At 49.2% G+C, this 19777-nt stretch overlaps 3 protein-coding genes across 3 annotated transcripts in view; 1 reads left to right on the top strand and 2 right to left on the bottom strand.

Annotated features, from left to right (window-relative positions):
* LOC128270235 (rho GTPase-activating protein 100F) overlaps positions 1 to 2931 on the bottom strand; it is a 29799-nt gene extending 26868 nt beyond the window's left edge. Inside the window, exon 1 of the mRNA XM_053007637.1 lies at positions 2845 to 2931. Coding sequence (XP_052863597.1) covers positions 2845 to 2931 — 87 coding nt within the window. The remainder of the gene's footprint in view (positions 1 to 2844) is intronic.
* A 72-nt stretch (positions 2932 to 3003) lies between these two features.
* LOC128270236 (AT-rich binding protein-like) lies at positions 3004 to 3613 on the bottom strand. The gene is made up of 2 exons (XM_053007638.1): positions 3464 to 3613; positions 3004 to 3387 (listed from the first exon to the last, which is right to left on the bottom strand). Exons 1-2 carry the CDS (start codon positions 3611 to 3613, stop codon positions 3004 to 3006), a joined length of 534 nt encoding a protein of 177 aa, XP_052863598.1.
* A 7714-nt stretch (positions 3614 to 11327) lies between these two features.
* On the top strand, positions 11328 to 18582 carry LOC128274457 (DNA-binding protein RFX2). Its single transcript, XM_053012670.1, has 8 exons — positions 11328 to 11697; positions 11781 to 12017; positions 14181 to 14274; positions 14521 to 14905; positions 16291 to 16395; positions 16600 to 17139; positions 17209 to 18192; positions 18273 to 18582. The coding sequence occupies exons 1-8, from the start codon at positions 11328 to 11330 to the stop codon at positions 18381 to 18383; spliced, it is 2826 nt and encodes a 941-aa protein (XP_052868630.1). The 3' UTR covers positions 18384 to 18582.
* Positions 18583 to 19777: the final 1195 nt, after the last annotated feature.

A 19777-nucleotide genomic window follows, 5' to 3' on the forward strand; every position in this document is an offset into this window, starting at 1 on the left:
ACTGTGGCATGTTATATAAATTATGTGAGACCCGTTTTTGTAAGAGAGCGCACTTCCATTCGATGCACTCGATGCCAAACAATAAACCACTGAGGGTTGCATAGCAAATTTCGAAAGACGGTAGGAAACTCAGATAGTAAATTGTTCATAGGGTTTGTTCATAATGGTCGGGAGATATTATCCTGTCAATACTAGAAGACTCTGTTAATGTTACTATTATAATAACAATTACATTATGTTTCAATTGTCTGTACTTTTTGGAACCAAATCTCATATCTTACTTCACACGAATTTTACACAATCATTTACAAATGCTTTAAATAAAGCAGATTAACATTCTAAACACCATTCATAACATTAGCCCCTTGGCGTTAAATTACAGACATTCACGAAAGTGCAAAACTCTTCTATTCAAGTTCCTCCATCAGTCCCCAAAATACAAAATAAGGCTGAATAAACCACATTTTTGCATCGTTTTTTCATCCGCAGTTAGTGAAAACACGTAAACGTTCGCTACAATGTAGATACTTCATTCTCTGCAATATGCACAAAAATAAGCAGAACCCATACACAAATTATTGTTGAGCTACTGCGTAGATTAGGTTGTGAAAAAATAAAATACGACTACTAAAAGTAGACAAATAAAGGAAAGAACCAATCGTCTGCTGGCCGACTGTACAAAAACTCTCATTTCCTAGAGCACAACCCACACGTCGGGTCGGAAATAGGTTTTCCCCGAAAACGTTCAGCAAACGCCTAAGGCTACCCAGATACGTTATTGGATAACCTCTTCAAACTAGCGCTATGCGCTCCGTGGAACTGATGGACCTGAGTGGGCAGTCATTGAATGTCCGAATTTGGAATTGGTTGTCCGATTTTTTGGGGACTTTTACGCCGAAGTTTGGAAACCGACGACGAACCGGTGAACCTCGGGGCGGTTTTCGTTGAAGCAAACTCAATTAAAGTCCCTGTCTGCCGTGCAAGTGTGCCCTCACGGAACCCTGCCAAATTCAACGTACTTCGCTGGGTTCGAATACTTTCTGATTGTAGGAGGACGCCATGAAAGTTGTAAAACCTACCGAAGAAAACTGTACAACATATTTTAAACGTCCCTTGGAACCCCTTTCCAACTACTAGTGCGTTAATTTCTTTTTAATCAAGGCACGCCGACAGTACGTGTCGTTTGTGGTCGACGAACACGTTCCAAAGATTGGCCCACCAATGGACGGCGGAATCGAACAGGACCGAGGACAACCGGTGGCAGGGTGGCTCGCGGAACCCTCAGTAACCTGCTTCCCCTGTTTATAGCGGTTCCGCGGACGGCGCCATTATTGAGCCCGCCAGAAGGTGGTGAGAACAGTTTTCTCCCTCGGTCTCGCCGAAAGCCTCGGACATGACTGGAATTTGTTCGGAGAGGTATTTTCCATCAGGTCAGGGCGCCACAAAAAAGCGAAGCGAATCCGTGCCGGGACAACCAGCGTGACCATTAAATCGAACCCACGTCCGTGGCGAGGTGTCGAGGAATGTCCTGTTTCCGCGCACTACGTCCAGCAAGACGTTGGACGATGGACAAGCGCAGCGAAGACCAATGCGTCCAGTAGCTTTGTCCATGGCTTCGTGGGAGTATGAACGTCTTTAAAATAATGGCCAATTTATGGTAATAAAATGCGGAGATGTTGCTCAACACCTTTTGGCACACTCGCTTTCGCTTGTGTTGTCCCAACTCGTTATGTTGTGGTTATGTTATTAGCAGTTCAATTTGTACTTCTGCTATTGAGAATCTTTTGACTATTAACATTTTCGTAGTTACGTGCGAAACGTGTAAGTAACAAGTGACTCAACCATCAAAGAATGCTTTGATTTCTCCAATCAAGTCATTTAACTTCTGAGCATTTTATGAACAGAGGCGAAACTCGCACAGTGGGTCACTGAAACAAAGAGAGCGAAAGACAACGGTGGAGGGATGAAGACACCAACGTTCCCTGTACGCCTGACCAGGCGCCTCCACCGGCCATCCGCCATCTTGCCCAACGCTCTTGCTTCGAGAGTCGGCCAAAGAGCTGAAGAGGTCGACAGTGCTCGAGCGCTCGAGTAAGAGGTTGGGCCCAACAATAAAACTCCAACGACAACACCGACGGCCGCCGAACCAACGCCTGTATGGGGCAGGGAAAATCGATAGCCCATAATGTTTCCCAAACATAATTCACACACCAACAGCAGCGCCCGTTGGTAGCGTGCCATGTGGCTGCCGACGACTGCTGCTGCCCTACTGCTGCTGCTGCCGGCCGGACACTTTTTGCAGACGATCCGACCCCTGGCTCCTCGGCAAGGCACTGGCTAACGGAGGGAGAAATATGGACGTCGTTCAGTCCGTTGTTTATCCCCATAAATTATGTTCTTCCCCAGAGTGGCGCGCTCGAGAATGTGGCCCACTGCTTCAAGCGCCGCTGGAGCCGCTCCCGAAGTGTCTCTTGCGAAATGCTCTCAACTTTCTTGGCAGAAGGCCCCAGTGGCCCCCGTGTCTCAACCAAGCAGTGTTCAATCTCATAAAGCCTCTCCGTACATCACTTTACCGGTGGACATCTCCAGGGCGGACGTCGCCAGGTTGTTGTTGGCAGGCACTGTTTATGGGGAATCCGCGCATTAACAGCCCGAAGCTTATTTAGCATGTTGCACCTGCTAGGCCTAGTTGGCTCCAGTCTCAACAAATTTCATCACCAGGCGTCACTAGTCATTCAAAGTTCTATAACTTCGACTACAGCTAATACTTCTCCATCACCGGTAAGTGTTCAACAAAAGTCCTACGTATTGAATGTATGAATGTTTCCACGATAGCCAACTCACCTTTCTTCGGCCACAGCAAAGCATTCTTCGCGTACGCGAATGTCCGGTAGCAGTCGTTTTCAGTCGTGCAAACTTCCTCCACTGCATTAGTCTACGTCGGGCGCGAGTAACGACGACTAGCTTCGGGCTGGTGCAGTTGGCAGCACTGTTCCGGCCGTGCTATGATGCGCAGCCGGCTCGGACCCGGGTCCGTCGCAGCGCAAGGAATCCCTGCCCGACGACACCGCCAACCGTTGCCACGAAGCCCCGTGTTCCACCTCCGCCCACCTGGACACCGGCCGACCGTCTGCGCACTCCTGTGCCGTTTCCCGAGCCTCGCTGCTGGCTTAGCTGGGCCTGGTGCAGCCGTACCACCTCTTCGATCGAGTCCTCGTCGTCCTGTTGTTGCTGCTGCTGCACCTGATGGCGATGCTGCTGGTACTGCTGCGCCTGATGCGCCTGGTGCCGCTGCTGCTCACTACCTCGACCGGCACCTCGGTGCCACTCCGCGTACTCGTACGGCACCTGCTGCCACTCCTGCGGCTCGAACGGCTCCTGAAGTCTCTGGTTAGAACGAACGTGACTCATTGACGGCGGCTTCGAGGGCGCAAGCACAAATGGTCGTAGGATCCCGCAGGACCTCGGCGTGATCGTCGCCGGCCGTCACTACAAGCGCACCGAACACTTCGAGACGCCGACACTGACAGTTCTGCTGCTCCGATTGGTCGTGGTCCTGCGTCGGATGCTGGAGACTTAGTGGAGGCGTTGGCAGCTGCTGGTCCTTCTTCATTCTGAGCGCCGGCTTCGCGTACATTGCGTGCCACCGATGGTCGGTCGGTCGGTCACATCTCACTCCGCTTCGCACACTTCGACTTCGGCATCAACCAACGGCCACGGCCACAAACCCTTGCCCCAGATCACTCAGTCACGTGGTAGCGGCGTTGGCGGGAACTGTCGGCGGGAAGCACCCAATGGCTGATTATCTAATTTAATTTCCATATTTTCGAGAGGACTTAACCTGCAATCAGAGCCCTACGAACCCACCCACCACGTCCGGACGTGACCTACGCCGTGGGAAGCGACCGAGTGAGAGGAAGGGGCCAGAGAAAACGGAACCGGTGAGCGGTGACCGGTGTGTTTGCGGCAAGGTGGAAATATTATAATTTTGCCATCAAAGCTGGATGAGCCCCGATGCGGTGGTTCAGGCAGGCGACATGAGAAGCGTTCTAGTCGTCCCCCGGTCGGCCCGGTTAAGGACACTCTTCAAGAAGGTTGAAGACAGGACAAAGACGTTTCGCTCCCACACAGACATTGTCTCAAGTCACTCCAAAGAAAAAAAGGACAAGAGACTTGAACAGTAGGAAACTTTTCAACAAGTCACTTGACAGTAATCGGAGTAACCTACGGCAGACATTCCGGAGCATCCGGAGTATCGTGTGGCAACGCAAAGTGTAGCAAGGGCTCCTTTCGCGTACTCTCTTTCTATACTAGGAATGTATTATCAAAAGAGAACTCAAGAAATTCCCTGTATTCAAGTGATAAGTTTCAGAGAAAACCTACTACAGCGGAACTAGTGCCGATGGAGGCCACTGGACCAAAATGAAAGGAATGAAAGAATTCCACAGCAAAATGAAAAAGGGGATGTTGCGCAAGTAGTCATTGCGAAGCCGTTTGAGCCACAAATGGTGTGTGCTGTTGCTGCCGGCCCTATCAAAAGAAAGCACACTCCGGCGGCAGGTCTGGCTGGCAGGCGCCAGCGCTTGTTGCCGATGCGACTGGATTTTTGCTCCATCCATCGCCAAAAAGGCTGCAGGGTGGCCTACATCCCGGGTTCGTGCGCGCATCGAAGGACAGCATCGGCTTTAAGGATGCAGTTCCGTTAGTCGCCTGTCGGGTAATGTCGGGAGACAGAGGCGCGTTCTTATGCACCCTGTTCCAAGCTGCTGGCACCCAGCTCACTAACACACGCTCACGGCTCAACTCGAGGACACGTGACTCGACCGAGAAAAGGGCTTCCAAAGCTCCTACAACTCGGACGCCTCGGGCTCCAAGAAGCACTCACGGCTGCGATGCTCTCTGGTTCTCTCTCTCTCTCACTGTCTCATCGGTCAGGTGGATATGCTTTCTTATCAGCTTGGTACGAGTAGTTCGCCTTCGTGCATGCGCGCCACTCCGAGCAGAAGTGCTGAACTGAGAGAGTGTTCCAGTGAGCGAATGTTGGACTTTGAAGGGAATGGTACGGCGGTTTCGACGCACGAAGCTTTACTCTCCTGCACACGACGATCTAGTGTTTCGCCACAATCACCCAAAGAGCAACACACACGCACGCACCACCAAACTCGCTACTAACACCCCCGAGCGCGGCCACTTTTGCTGAGATAAGGCCTCAGACGCGTCGTATCCGCGGTGATATCCAACACACACCGTTAACCGTTACCGTCAACGACCTCAGTCGGCCGTGCTTTTGCTTTTCTCTCTTGCTCTCTCTCTCTCTCTCTCTCTTTCTCTCGTGTTTTCCTGTCCTTAGCTCTCGTTCTCTCTCTCTCGCAGACGCCCGCACAGCCGCGCGGGCGATTGTGTCCTGTGTGTGGCGGCGCGGTGAATGATAGTAGCGCACGCTGTCCGTGTGAGTGGGAGGCGTACGCACGTATGCTGGTGGTTGTGAGTGCGTGCGCCACGATTGCTTCGGTTTTTCACTGCGAAGAGACGGAAACACACACGCGGAAAAAGGGCGATCGATATTTCGCTGCTACTGCTACTACTGCTGCTGCTGTTGCTGCTCCTTGGTCCACGGGCCGTCGGAGTTTCTGCCGTTCGGCTGCATCGTTTTGCTTCGCTTCGAGGTCCACTTTGACACTACACACGCACCGAAGCGGAAACGCACGGGCTAATAATTTGTCATCCATTTGTTGGCCGAAGGGAAAACAATAAATCACAACACTCGAATTCAAACCGACATCCCGTGCACTGTAGCGTAAAAGCGATACCCAGGACCAATTCTTCCACTCTGACTATGGCACTGGAACTTGGTCACAATTTCTTACGGGAGAAAGCCACCCGCACACACACACACACACACACGACACGATCAAGGCACACTGTACATAAGCTATTCGTGAACCACAATCCTTCCGGGAAGCTGGGAGAGCTTCCTGTTTGCTGACTGTACATCACATATATTGGGGCAGCGGCCTGCCGTACCCGTTCTGCAAGGATCTGCCCTCGGTCTTCGAGCCCAGATTCCGATCACACACTTTTCCGTCCATCTTAGCACCACAGTGGCAAACCGTGCGCGGGCGGCCGAACTCTCTTACCCGGAAGCGAAACCCGCAGATGTCCCGGAAGCGCTGGGTCCGCGTGCCCCAATTCTTCTGGAATGACCCGCTGCGCGGGTTGAGGTTTGCACTGTGGGGGCGGGGGCACTAGGCAGGGCAGTTCAGTCAGTCAGGAGCAGTGCCAAGCAGTGCCTGCCAAGAAACTGTGGTTATAAAAATGTATAACCCGGAGCGTGAAGGCGCTCCCGATGGCGGTGACCAAATGCGAGTCGTGCGGATCACTGAAAACTGGCTCAGTGTCCCCGTCGTGTCGATGAGTGCGGCTCGCTCCAGGCCAATACTCTCTCTCTCTCTCACTCTCTCTCTGCAATGGGGAACCACACCACCCTCGCAACACCCACCCGGGGCGATTCGCCTACTTGCCACGCTAATCCGCTTCCATCAAACGGCCCGGCCCAAAGCATGGCCATCCCTTTTTAACGATTCATTTGGGGACACTTCCTAACGACGCTTCCACTCTCTCTCGTTCTCTGGTGTCGGTTACTCTCTGGAGTTTTCCCTGGAGTACGGAAGGAATACACAATTTCGTTTTGCTCCATTGATTTTCCTAACATTTTTAGGCTCGACTCTCTTGCTGTTTGCCACTTTTCCATTGCCATTTGTTTTCTCTTTTTCCCTTACGCCCTTTCTTTGCCGTACTGTCTCTCTCTCTCTCTCCCATTCTCTTGGCCTCTTCGACGCTTTCGAGTGGTATTTTGACGATCGGGTATTCCTGCCGGAATGCGTGGAATGTGCGGCACTGTTCCCGACAGAAGCCACAAGCGACGGCAGAATTGGAGGTCCACATTTAATTTCTCTTCTTTTTCCTTCGGACACCTTTGTTTGAGCTTTTGTCGGTTCGCCTGGCCGGTGGAAATATAAAATATTCGCTTTCCATGCGCCGAATTGCCTAAGTTTAAGTACAAGAATGAAAATTCGTTCTTTGATGTTACCACCAATTTAAGCAGGTCTTTTGGAAGAAATGGTTCACGGAAATTTCGCCAACGAACTGCAAAGCGCGTGTTCGAACGATACATTCGGTGGTCAGTGTCGCAACAATATTCGATAGTGATTGAAAGGCAATGAACATATTTTCATAAAATATACGCGCCAGACTTCATTGGACGACCATTTATGTCGCTGGAGGGATTTGTGGGGGGGATGGTTTGAAGCAGAAAAAAAACATCTTGACAGATAATAAAAGTGGGCCCCCATCACGCAGAAAGCGCCTCCATCAAATCAAACAGCGTGCTGGTGGCCGAAAAATCTAATAAATCCCGCCGGGACGCAAACACCACAGGGAGAGGCTCTTGAACGCCAAATCTTTGCAGGATGCGTCTTATCGCACGTCCTCGGCCCGCGCCCGACGGATTAACCTACCTCACCGAACACCCGGTGGGGAATGGCGAGAGTTTTTTTTCGCCTGGTTCGACTGTTGGTTTAAGAAGGAGAGCCAGCCGGGCATTATTCGAAATATGAAAGAGGCCTACGAGCCAAGGAGGATTCCAGATGAAAGGGAGGTGGTACTACGACACAATCAAAAAGATTCTGGAAAGATTCTGGAAAGTTTTCGGTATTTCAGCCCCAGCGAACATTTTTCCTTACTCACGGCGAAATCTTTTACTTTTCCTGTTATTAACCGTTTTGTCTCTAGTTTGGATGCGGCTTTGCTCGACGCTAATCACTGTTGCTGTTAAAAATGAAGTATTTAACGAGCATGTATTGTGGCAAGGCATGTGCCATTCTTACAATGATGATAATTTCGTATAAAACATTTTGTTTCTGTCGGTTGTAAGATGTAAGATCTGATTTATGTTCCGATTCCTTACTTATGAGAATATTCTTAGAAATCCAATGAATGGTCTTTAAGTGTTAACGTTACCACACGGCCGTAACTTCTCACGAGCCACATTTTCTCAACAATACCATCTCCTTTTAGAAACAATCATACTACCAGTTAAACTCTAACCAATACTTGCTATCAAACATATTTCCGCAATTTGCCTGTACGACGATAAAAATATGGTAAAATATTTATACATGTCGGAAACATTTATGTGGAGCCTGCTTATTTTAAATACAATTGATTTATTTACTTATGCTCACAAAATGGTGTTAAACAGACAGACTGATTCAACATTTAACATTCAACGTACGTTCGAAAGCGGTGCGTAATGAGCTACAAAGAGCAACACAATGTTTGAAATATTTAGCAACAGTGAAATATTTCACATATGGGGCAAAACACTCAAAGAATAAACTTTTAATATCGTCATATAATGAAACTTTGTTAGCAAGCAACTAAGCAACTAATATTTCGACATTTTTCCTATCGGCGCGAAGTTAAACGATGACTTTAAAAGGTTAGCTCAGCGCTTTACTCGACTCGTCGAGTCGATGAACGGAGTCGCGCAACAGCAAATCGACGAACGACGGGTGACGCAAACTGTCAAAATTTTGCCCAGCAGTCTCCTTGGCAACGAGTAGAAAAACGAATAACAAAATAAAAGAGATTTCATCAAAGTAGTTGCTACGAAACAGTGTGGGGAAGATTTTTCCACTGCTCGTTTCCACGGACCGCGAAATGACACATCCGTTGCGCAAACTGTAAACCCAATGAACTTGTGAAACCAAAATAAACGTTCACATTTCGTGCACAGTGAGGTGTAAAATCGCTGTATCTCCGCCGTGCTGCAATTTGCCTTCGCCAACATTACGATCCAGCCGGCCGTAAGAATCTGGCCACGGAACTAGTGAAGCAGTATTACTGGTAGCAACCGGACGAGGTGCACTGAAAACGAATATTGGTGATATTTGCACTAACTGGAAGATTCGGCGCAATAGCAGGGACGGTGGGTGTTGAAAAATCAACCCAAAAGTGGACTGGTCCTAAAATATTGCAATGCTCTTCGTGCATACCAAATCGGGATACGCTTAGAAAGCACCATAAAACGATGAAAATGTGGCTTTTGAAGCCAAGCTGGTCACACACCTATTACGGCGCGCTCAAAACACTGGAGATGTAAATCCCGAAACCTGCTTGTCACCTGTTCCCAAGGAACCCACTTTATGTGCGAAACATGCACTCGAACGTACGCAGCGAAAATGAATGTTCCTCGGAATTGCAGTTCATCCTTAAGAAAGGATAGAAAGGTAAGCTAGTGGGGACTCCCTCAGATCAGCTAGTGCCGAAAAACAAACCGCCTCTATTTTTCTTTTGACAACCTGGGAAAGCGCCGTGCATTGTTTACAAGGGGCCGTAGGACGAATACCGATTCCGATATGCGCGGCCAGAGTGCATGGCAGCACACAGCGGTTACCAAGTACGAGGCACGCGTTGCCACGGGTTGCTAGTTTTGCCACGCTCCATTGGATTGCCTATTTTGGAGTTGTTTGTTTGGAGTTTTCGGCATTGATCAAAGAATTTCCACAAAAGAATGTGATTAAAAATAATTACTTTCTTCATTTTGATATATTTTGAAAAATTAAAAAACGAACACATTTTACAGGATATTGATGCTTGTTTAAAAAATTATATTGTATATTTAAAATTTATATTCCAATAAATACGGTCCTATATCCGTTCCTTTAAATTCAAAAGAATAACATCTTTTGAAAATGTTTCCGGTCCATAAATAAAAACACATTCGCATAAGGCGTATGATCCAAGTAAGTCACATTCTCCAAATGCGAAGCCCTCTATTTTTTCCCTACTTAAACCCATCTCCACGAGATCAAAACCCACTCTGCGGTTCCACTTGAGAAGTTGCGATGTGTCCTTTCTCCATCATCGCGTAACCTGGGGAAACGGTTGTATAATGAAACATTAGTGTATGTGTGTGTTTGTGTGTCGATGCGTGTGGCCCATATGGTGTCCGGACAATCCTTCCAGCAACCACAAGTCCGGTGATCCTGAAGGACCCTAACAACAAACGCGGCGATGCTCAGCGAGCCGTGTCCTGTGCCCAGGCCTTGTCTGCAACGGTGCCAGCAACATCGGAGGATATCCTTTGCAGCTGGCGGTTGGCGTGCCTTACCGTATCCGAACAGTGTTTCGCCCCCGAACAGCGTTTTCCAAGGGGGGCTACCGGTTCAGGCGGAACGACAGTAGGGCAGCATGTTTGATCAATACGCCAGGCGAGCCTTTTTTGCTTCTAACTAAACCCGCGATGTTGCCAGCGCCATGCAGCGGTGTCCTAGCAGCACTGCAGAGTCCTTAGTAGCAGCGTTCGATCGCTAGGCGTCAGTATCCGTTGTGTGCTTGTGCTTGATGCATAAGTTGCTGTTTGTTATATACCGGTGTTTACTGTCCTTTCTCTCCATTAATTGTGATAGCAAACAACAAAGATAGATTGCGTCAAACTGTTGCAGGTGAAGTGATTTGAAGTTGGCAACAACATAACTGCATAGCCTCTCGAATTTTTAAATACAAAACGTGAAAATCATCATGAAACTCCATGAAAAGCCATGAAAACGTTGGTTATAACAATGTGCGTAATAGGTTTTGCGCCGAAGAAATATGCCAAATGTATGAAGAGTTAATGTCAGCCCCGTTCCTATAACGTTTTGGGGCTTACGAACACCTTTCAAAGGAGCGATCAAATCCCGTCTTGGTTGGCCACGATTTCTACATTGTGCCCAAAGCTCTCACCAGATGGCGTCTGACCAGCTAATCGTTGTCGAAGTGCATTGTGGTGCTCTATTGTTTACCGTTTCGTGTCGAATGAAGCTAAAACATGTGGATAAATAATTCAACTGTTGTTTTCTTTATTGCAGGTTTTCCACCATAAAAGGCCGGCATCCTTTGGTTGAAACCAACTTCCGAATTATGCCAGGAAATGCAGAGTGAAAGAAACACGTTTTAGAGACGTTCGACGTTCGAAACCGTTTGCAGTACCTCAAAGCCTTACACTGTCACCGGCCGCTGGTGGACTTCTATTCTTCCTTTCGTCCTTCTGTTACGTACTATTTTAAATCCAGTGATAATCGTTCCGCCCAATTGTTAAAAACAATTCATATCAAGAACTTAGTCTACGCGCAACCGAACACAAGCTTTATCTTGTTCCGATAAGGAAAGATAATACATAAATACAGAAAAGCGTGAAACAGCAAGCTGGGTGAACCTGCACCACAATACGCTGCAAAATATTTTTATGCTGAGAAACAACTGACAACTGATGCTAAAACAGAATGGCTACACGATTAGCGACACAACGAAACTTTATTACCGTAATCCCAGCAACTGGCATTAAAGGGGACGACGCGAACGCAGCCCAAGCATCTGCCGAACCACTGGATGCTACGATCACACCCAATGGCTCCGCCAATTCCGACACACCAGAAGCATCGGTCAACGTTACAAGTGCAACACCAGTGATGGCTTCGTGTACCACCGGTACGTCGCAGATACCGACGATTGCCGTCGCAGGAAGTCTTAAAAATGGCACCATAAAACCCGCCCTTTTGCCCACCGCCTTACTGAACAACTCGAACATCATGAGCCTACTGGGCAACACAACCAACGGCCTCTCTTTGCAACAGATGATACAACAGCAGGTAAGCGGGAGCATACCGAAACATGTTGCGTTTGCAAAGCACGCTTAAATCGTTTGTCTATATTACTTGTTTTGTAGAAAAAAATAGTGATTCATCCCAACGGAACCGTCATTAATATTCTGCATTCTGTCAGTGACGAGAGTGAAAGCGTAGATTTAAAGGCAGACAATGAAAAGCTCTTGGACAACCCTGCAAACGATAGTACCGAAAGTGGCAGTACTTCGGAAGCTACAGCCGACGACACAGCACAAGTTACGACCCAAGTGGCCGTAGTGCAGGCACAAAACTCAGCCGATGGCACACCGCAGTATATCACTGTTACTGGTATGTAATTTGCATTCTCCTTTTCCATTTTAAATTGTACTCTTCACATGCCCATGCAACCCAAAATCCAAAATCAAACCTCCAAGCCTACCAAGTATCAAAGTAAGCAAGTAATGGACGGTCTAAAAAAATCCGAATTTTTTGTATCCAATTCAAAGCAGGTTATGCTGAAAAAAAAAATTGATTTAAATATAAGTACTGTGCCATTCGAAGAATTGCCAAATGAAGCTGATCTACGTCAATCTTATCAAACTTCTCTAACCACATGTGGCGAAGAGCATCTTTACATCCTGTAGACTCCTCTGTCTGGTGGAAAATCTCGCCATTGCGACATAATAATATTAAGTGGTATAATGCACGGAAGTTTGGCTTTCTGAATTCAAAATGATGGAAAGGTCATGCCGACCGAAAGACGAATTCGCTTACAAAATTTAAGGTTTTCTCCCTTACGCCTTGATCCTAATTGGAGATACTTGTAAGGTTCAGTGATTGCGATTTTTTTTATAATACAGTTTTGCCGTAAATTTTAGAATTAAAAAAGGCAAACGAACCTTACACTTTGCTCACAGTTCGTTAATCGCCAGCGTTTTCGCCAGATCCGATTCGAGCAGACCATTTTCACACATGTGGAGGGCACACATGTGTAGCCTTCTATGGTCGCCAAAAGTCGTCGATATGGAAAATCATTTTTTCGCCAATTGGCACTCTGCGTGACGACACGTCCAGAATTTTCGACCTCGCACACCCGTAGCGAAGGGAAAACAATGAATTTCTGAAAAGCAATAAAAAGTCATCATTTTCATTCGCTCCATTCGACCGCACATCCTATCATCTGCATCTTCAGTCCGTTCGTCTCTCGTTGATTGTGTGACTTTTGAAGTTAAATCCTGCCATTCAGCGGTGACTGCGCCGTGGCCCTTGAAACACGCTCCCGAGGTCCCCCGAGAGGCCGTGCCGTGGGACAGGCTCACAGGCTCACGATGGCGGCCATCATGGCTGAAGTCGATGCGTTTTTCCTTTTATTGTGCTCTTTTTTTTTGTCCTTTTTCACCAGCCATTCGAAATGGCTTTTCCCAAATCTTGGAATGGCATCCATCTTCTCGCATCCCGCGGTTCGTGGTGACCCCGGAACGACGAGAGCCAACAAAGCATGGCTTAGCCCACGGCGAAGCAGGGTATCCCCGCCACGTATTTCCTATTCATAAATCAAATGAGAATAAAAATACTTTCAAGAAATGAAAAACCACCCTCCAGCGGGGTGTGCAGTCTCTCGCTCTTCCGGGGACGTCCCTTCCGCACTGGAATCCTGGACTACGGTTTCAAGTTCTGTGGCAAATCCAAAAATATACACCCACCCGAAAAGCAAATTCGCTGTGACGGTGCTCACCGAATCCTCAAAGACCGGAGCTGACTGGTGGCGGCGGCGGCGGTGGATTCACGACTCGCTTTCGTTTTGACAGTCCCGTAAACGGGACCAGGCACATTTCCGGTGCCAGATGCCCCCGGGGGAGGCAATCCGTCGGCAGACCAACCGACCGACCGTCGATGGAGAATTTTGTAGAATTTTTACGGCTTCATTGAGCTCACCAGACGCACACTCTCACCCACAGCGTTCGGGAACTCGACGGTCGCCTCTCGAACGCTTTTGTCCCCTATACATCCTGCACGCGTTTTTGCTTAGGGCGGAAAAAGGAACGGAAAAAGTGCGACAAAGAGAGAGAGCGAGGGGACGCGGAACCGGCGACGAGAAATGTTTGAAATGAAAAACAAGATGGCCGTTGGCCGTGGACTCCATTTTCGCGATTCAGCGGCCCCCGGGCAGATGTGTCTCGGTGGACGATGATTTTTCTTTGAGAGGTCACCATTTTTCCGAACCGAACAGCACATTGCCATGTCCACGGGCCACGTAAGCCCACGTTAACGTTGACACCGCGCCCGACTGGACCGGAGGTTCGAGAAAACAGCCGACCAGAGGACCGGACCAGGACCGAAACACAAAAAAATTGGCAAATAAATTCTGTAATCCGATTTATGACTTCCCTTCGCTCGATTCGCTGATGATAAAGAAAATGAGTGGCCAATTTTCGCCCAAAATGGGTCGCCCAAACGTAGATTGAAAATAATCGTCCTTAACGCTTTGTCCTCCTGTTTTTTTTCTTGCAGTCTCATCGCCCGACAATGGCCCCAACCACCACACGTACGTGCAGTATGTCGACTCGGATATGTACAATGCCTCCAACCAGGGCCAGACACAAATGTAAGTCGCACCGTCTTGTTCCTGTCAGAGTTCCTCTAATCTGCTATTTGTGTACTCGCCAGCGCCAGCCTTCAGCTTTGTCTCATTGAATCGTGTTCGACTTGTTACCGTTTTTGGTACTATTGGTCCTTGCTACAGCTTATTGCAACACTACGTTCGAATTTGTCTTATTTTACTAGAACTACACTGATACTTGGTGCTAAAGAAACAGTCTTATCATGAGAGTCCAAACATTGGTCGTTGCAGGTCGTACCCCGTGTATACCGTCGGCGATTACGGTTCGAGCGGCCAGCAGCAACAGCAACAGCAGCAATATTATGCTACCGGAGGAAATTATAGTACGACCGGAACCGGTACCAACACCACACACTCGGACGCCGGTGGAACCGGAAACGGTTCGACCAACGGTGGTGCCAACGCGGCTCCGAATGGAACCGTTAATGGAACCGTTTCCACCGGTAACGGGAGTGCACCGAATGCTGGAACCGCTAATCAGCAGCAACAGCAGCAGTACATTGTACCGGTCGACGAATCGGTACTGCTCGGTTCGGCCACCGGTGTCAACGGGAGCAATGGGAGCGCACCCGGAACGCAACAGCAGCAGTCGGATTCGTCGCCCCAAAACATGACGGTAAGTACAGGCCTGTCCATCCACGGCGGAAGGATAATCGCGGGAGGGACGGCGGGCGGGTCCCTCGGAGGTGCAACCGCAACGGCAACCGACACCACAATCAGCCAACCGAAGCCGGACAATTTCTGCGCGCCGGCTCGCCTCGCGCTCCACCCGAGCGGACATTGGAAGAATCCACAGAAGTGACTGCGGTCGACCGCGGGATGACGAGGCTGCGCTCAGGTGCATGATTGTTATCGAACTCCTCTTCGTTTGCGTAATTGATGCCGAGTTTTCCATTTTAAACAATGTCCTGTTTTTATGGGGCATGGGTAGTAAAAAAAAGAAACACACACGCCATTGGTTCACCACCGTCAAGGCTCGTTGCGATCCTGAATGCATGTGCAGAATTGATATTATCCGTTGTGTCCTTTTTTGCGGTGGGTGTACGTTCCGTTGTGCGCAGCTTTTAGTGCCCTGGTGCTCGGGAGTTGTTATTTAATTAACTCCCGCACCTTCGGATAACTGTTTAATGGTTTTTTGCACCGGCTGCCTGAAAATCTGTCGGTGGTTTTCCAACCATTTCAATCACGCAACGTTCAATTGAGTTGTTTATGACAACTGTGATAACTGTTACTGGGAACTGTTACGTTCCTTCATTCCGCGGAGTGCGCTGGCAAATAGCACGCAATGAAGGGCCAGTGTGTGTAACTGATGTTTGGAAAATACTCGCCATCTAAACAAAGGACACTAGTTGAGCTTTTGATATTTATTCTTGAAACTGTGCTGATGGAATGTATGGCGAATGTATTTTAGCCAACTGCTGCTGGCAATAATTTTACATGGCAACAGCAGTACACATTTTAAACACATGTCATTTGAAGGCATCTAGTAACCTACGAACGCAACTCGAGTTGGTTCTTTTGACAACGGAGGCCCATCAATCAAAGTAACACTTGGTCGCCATTTCTAGATTTCTGCTGAAATTTTGACGTGCTTTTTGAATTTGCAAAGATTTGTCTTGGTCGACTTTACTTGTGGGCTAAGAATTAAGAGTGTCTGTCGTTACGGGGGTTGTTCGGTTGCCGTTGCCCAGTTTGTCCCGTTGGCTTAGCACACATCGCGCACAGTTTTCCCGATCATATCCACCCGATCAATAGAGTGCCCTGCTTCACAAACGGAATCACAATCGCTGTTGCTTTTCGTCAATAGTAATTGCAGCTTTTTTGCCAATTCCTTTCATAAAACACACCGCAAAAGGATACTAACACTCTGTTCTGTCTTCCTGCTTCCTTCTATCGGTTCTGGTTTTCGGTTCTGTTTTTCTTTCTATCTCTCTCTCTCTCTCTCTCTCTCTTTCCCTCTAACTCTGTCCAAATTCGCCTGACACTCTCATCAACATCCAGGACGTAGTCTCGTATTTGCACGCACAGCAAGCGTCTGCAGCATCGGGCCAGGATCTCGATCACAGCCCCAATCTGGCCCATGCTGCTCGCGTTCTGCCCGCTACGGTAAGCAATTGGTTTATTGGTTGTTAGCGGCGTGTTTCATCGTTTCGTTTCGTTTCGGTTGCTTTCTGTGTTTGGTTATTGCTTACCGCTCTTTTGTTCTTTGTTTCGGTTGTGCCAATCAAATGTTCGCGTACCGACGGCACTCGTCCCCCAATCTTGCTAACTCGCTGCGAACCTGTGCGTCGATGTTTGCCTTACTTGCAGGTCAATTGGTTGATGGAAAACTACGAGACGGCGGACGGTGTGAGCTTGCCACGGTCGACGCTCTACAATCACTACATGTGGCACTGCAACGAGAACAAGCTGGACGCGGTCAATGCGGCCAGCTTCGGCAAGCTGATCCGTTCGGTGTTCAGCGGGTTGAGGACGCGCCGGTTGGGGACGCGCGGTAACAGCAAGTACCACTACTACGGCATTCGCATCAAGCCAACGTCCCCGCTGGTCAACGCCATCGACTGCAAGCCGCAACACTCGGGTCAGCTGATGGGTGGCCACCATCAACAGCTGGGCAACGGGAACGGGTGCCTCGGTGGTGGCAACGGAAATGGTATGCACGTCCACGGCAACACCGGAGCAACGGGTGGCAACGGTGGGACCGGTATCCAAGCTAACGGGTCGATGGGAGCCGGCGGTGGCCACGGTGGTGTAACGCATCACCAAGGAGCGGGCGGAATGTCGCTGGGCCATGGGCGGGGTCCGAAGAAGAACAGTTTTAAGGCGGAAATGCCCGATTCGTGCGCACAGGTGAGTGAACGGGGCGGAACATTCGCTTCGGTCGCGGTTCTAATACGGTTCGGGGGTTCTCTTCCGTAGTATCTGGGTGATCCGAGTGGTGCCATACCGCAGTTTCCGATCATCGACATGATCCACCCGCTGCCGGACGAGATAACGCTGGAGGACGTGGACACGCTCCGCTCGATCTACCGCGAGCACTGCGAAGCGTTTCTGGATGCCATCCTGAACCTGGACTTCAACATGATCGAGTCGCTGTGGCGCGAGTTTTGGCGCGCGGAAAACAACAACAACAACGGGGACGAGTGCGAGGAAGAGAAGTATCTCAGCAAACAGAAGCTGTACCTGCTGACGCAGTTCGAACCGGTGCAGGAGTTTGTGAAGCACGTCGATTTAAAGTTCTACCAGAACATGGTCGACGTGCTGATCCCGGACGTGCTGCGCCCGATACCGACCGGCCTGACGCAGGCCATTCGCAATTTCGCGAAAAACCTCGAAAGTTGGCTCACGTCGGCGATGAGCGGGTGCCCGGAACCGATCACGGCCATCAAGCTGTCGGCGGTGTCGGCCTTTGGCCAGACACTCCGCCGCTACACGTCGCTCAATCACCTGGCCCAGGCGGCCCGGGCCGTGCTGCAGAACGGCACGCAGATCGCGCAAATGCTGAGCGACCTGAATCGGGTCGACTTCCGCAACGTGCAGGAGCAGGCATCGTGGATCTGCCAGTGCGATACGTCGATCGTGCAGCGGCTAGAGAACGACTTCAAGGCGGCCCTCCAGCAACAGAACACGCTGGAGCAGTGGGCCTGCTGGTTGCAGAACGTGGTGGACGACGCGCTGCAGGATTTCCGCGGCAAACCGAGCTTCGTCAATGCGGCGCGCCAGTTTCTGCTCAAGTGGAGCTTCTACAGCTCGATGGTGATCCGCGACCTGACACTCCGGTCGGCCGGCAGCTTCGGGAGCTTCCACCTGATCCGGCTGCTGTACGACGAGTACATGTTCTTCATCATCGAGCACAAGGTCGCGAAAGCGACCAACACCACCCCGATCGCGGTCATGGGAGAGGTAAGTGGGGCGAACATTAGGGATCGGTTTGGCGGTTGACTGTGGCGTTCTACCAACTGCGTTTCGCTATCCACACACAGAAAGTAGCTCCACGGCCGACCCACGACGATCTGGACAGTATGCTGTACAGCACCGAGTACGGTATGGTGAACGTGAAGCTCGAACCGAACGCCAAGCGGATGCGGAGTTAGTCGCCCCAACCACTACTGTACGGCTGTGCGGACCTGCGCGATTCTTGATCATTCCTTGTGTTGGCGGCGCGGGAGGTTGTTGGGTTGTTCTTACTTACGAAACGAATCAATATCTGGGCGCGCACAGCATTTAATAGTCTCACCCCCGGGCGGGTCAGCAAACAAGGTTTCCCACTCACGGCCATCCTCTGAGCCCATCTGATTTTTGTGTTTTCACCCTCATCAGCAGTCTGGCTCCAGAACCATATGTGCGTTTGTTTTTGCTTTCCTTTCCCACTGTGGCTGGAGCCGGCCAGATATTTGTGTTTTAGTTCTTCATTACTGTGTGCGCCACTATGGCGCACACGAATAAAACCTAGCGATTGTCCGATACACACACAATGTACATACACAATGCCATGCGAACAACAGATTTAACCTTTTGACGATGCGGGTTTCAGAAAATTCCGATTTAATATTTATTACCATTATCATTATTATTATTATTGGCACCAGACCAGTAGGGACCGTAGACCGGGCGAAGATCTTATGTAAGGCAGACCACACACTAAGCTTAGTCGTAAATGCACGTTGAACGTTCCTCACTTCTTTCGTTTGTTGTTTTCACTATTCTTTCGTTGAGTGTGTTGAGCACACAGTTCGTCGGCAAGTAGTGCCGCTGTAGGAGTAATGCTATAACCGAAGTGTGCAGACGACTTGCACAAAACGGCGATCAGATGGAAATGAAGAAAGGAAAGGTGTACCCGTACGAGGTGGACATAATTTATTTATTGCATATAAGCTAGTTGTTCGATGCCATGGTCGTCCTTGAGTCCAAGATGACTAGAACTATTTCTTCACTGAGTCTATTGCAGAGCCACAAATCTAACGACGTGCGGAAAGATAGAGTAAAAGCAAAATATATATTTATCAACTAGTAGCAGCTCTTTCGTGCTGTCGACCCGGAGGATGATGATAATTAAACTACCATTTGTCATTGATTGAAACGATAAAGAACCGGGCGAACAGTAGTGTGCCACGGTAACGCCAAGGCGCGTGTGATTGGGCTAGTGTACCGATCAATGGATATGTATGTGCCTGTCTCGTGATCATCTCCGCAGTACCATTAGAGCATAGCGTAATTACACATTTCGAAAGAGACACAAAACATTCGCACAGTCTTCATATACCCATCCCCAGAGAGGTGTTACTACGGGGGCTTCGTGAAACGATCCGTCGGGCAAGCAACGGGACATAAGCGGCCCTTGCGCGTGGTTCCAACAATTGTAATGTGTTTGAGAGAAGGAAACAAGTTAATTGCAGAAGCCGCGAAGGGGAGGGTGACTCGAAGCCGACGTTTAGAGCGCTTATGTTTGTACATTCATTTGATTGTGCTCATTCGAGATACAACCATC

The sequence above is a fragment of the Anopheles cruzii genome, chromosome 3 (genome assembly GCF_943734635.1).
Source record: "Anopheles cruzii chromosome 3, idAnoCruzAS_RS32_06, whole genome shotgun sequence".
NCBI classification, from domain to species: Eukaryota; Metazoa; Arthropoda; class Insecta; order Diptera; family Culicidae; genus Anopheles; species Anopheles cruzii.

What these genes read in the sequence shown, in the direction of transcription:
- LOC128270236 (XM_053007638.1), bottom strand. Translation starts at nt 3,613, where the DNA reads ATGAAGAAGGACCAGCAGCTGCCAACGCCTCCACTAAGTCTCCAGCAT. An exon ending in CCGGCGACGATCACGCCGAG is followed by an intron (nt 3,388 to 3,463) that starts GTCCTGCGGGAT and finishes CGTTCTAACCAG; the next exon opens with AGACTTCAGGAGCCGTTCGA.
- LOC128274457 (XM_053012670.1), top strand. Translation starts at nt 11,328, where the DNA reads ATGGCTACACGATTAGCGACACAACGAAACTTTATTACCGTAATCCCA. An exon ending in CTCGCGTTCTGCCCGCTACG is followed by an intron (nt 16,396 to 16,599) that starts GTAAGCAATTGG and finishes CCTTACTTGCAG; the next exon opens with GTCAATTGGTTGATGGAAAA. An exon ending in TGCCCGATTCGTGCGCACAG is followed by an intron (nt 17,140 to 17,208) that starts GTGAGTGAACGG and finishes TCTCTTCCGTAG; the next exon opens with TATCTGGGTGATCCGAGTGG.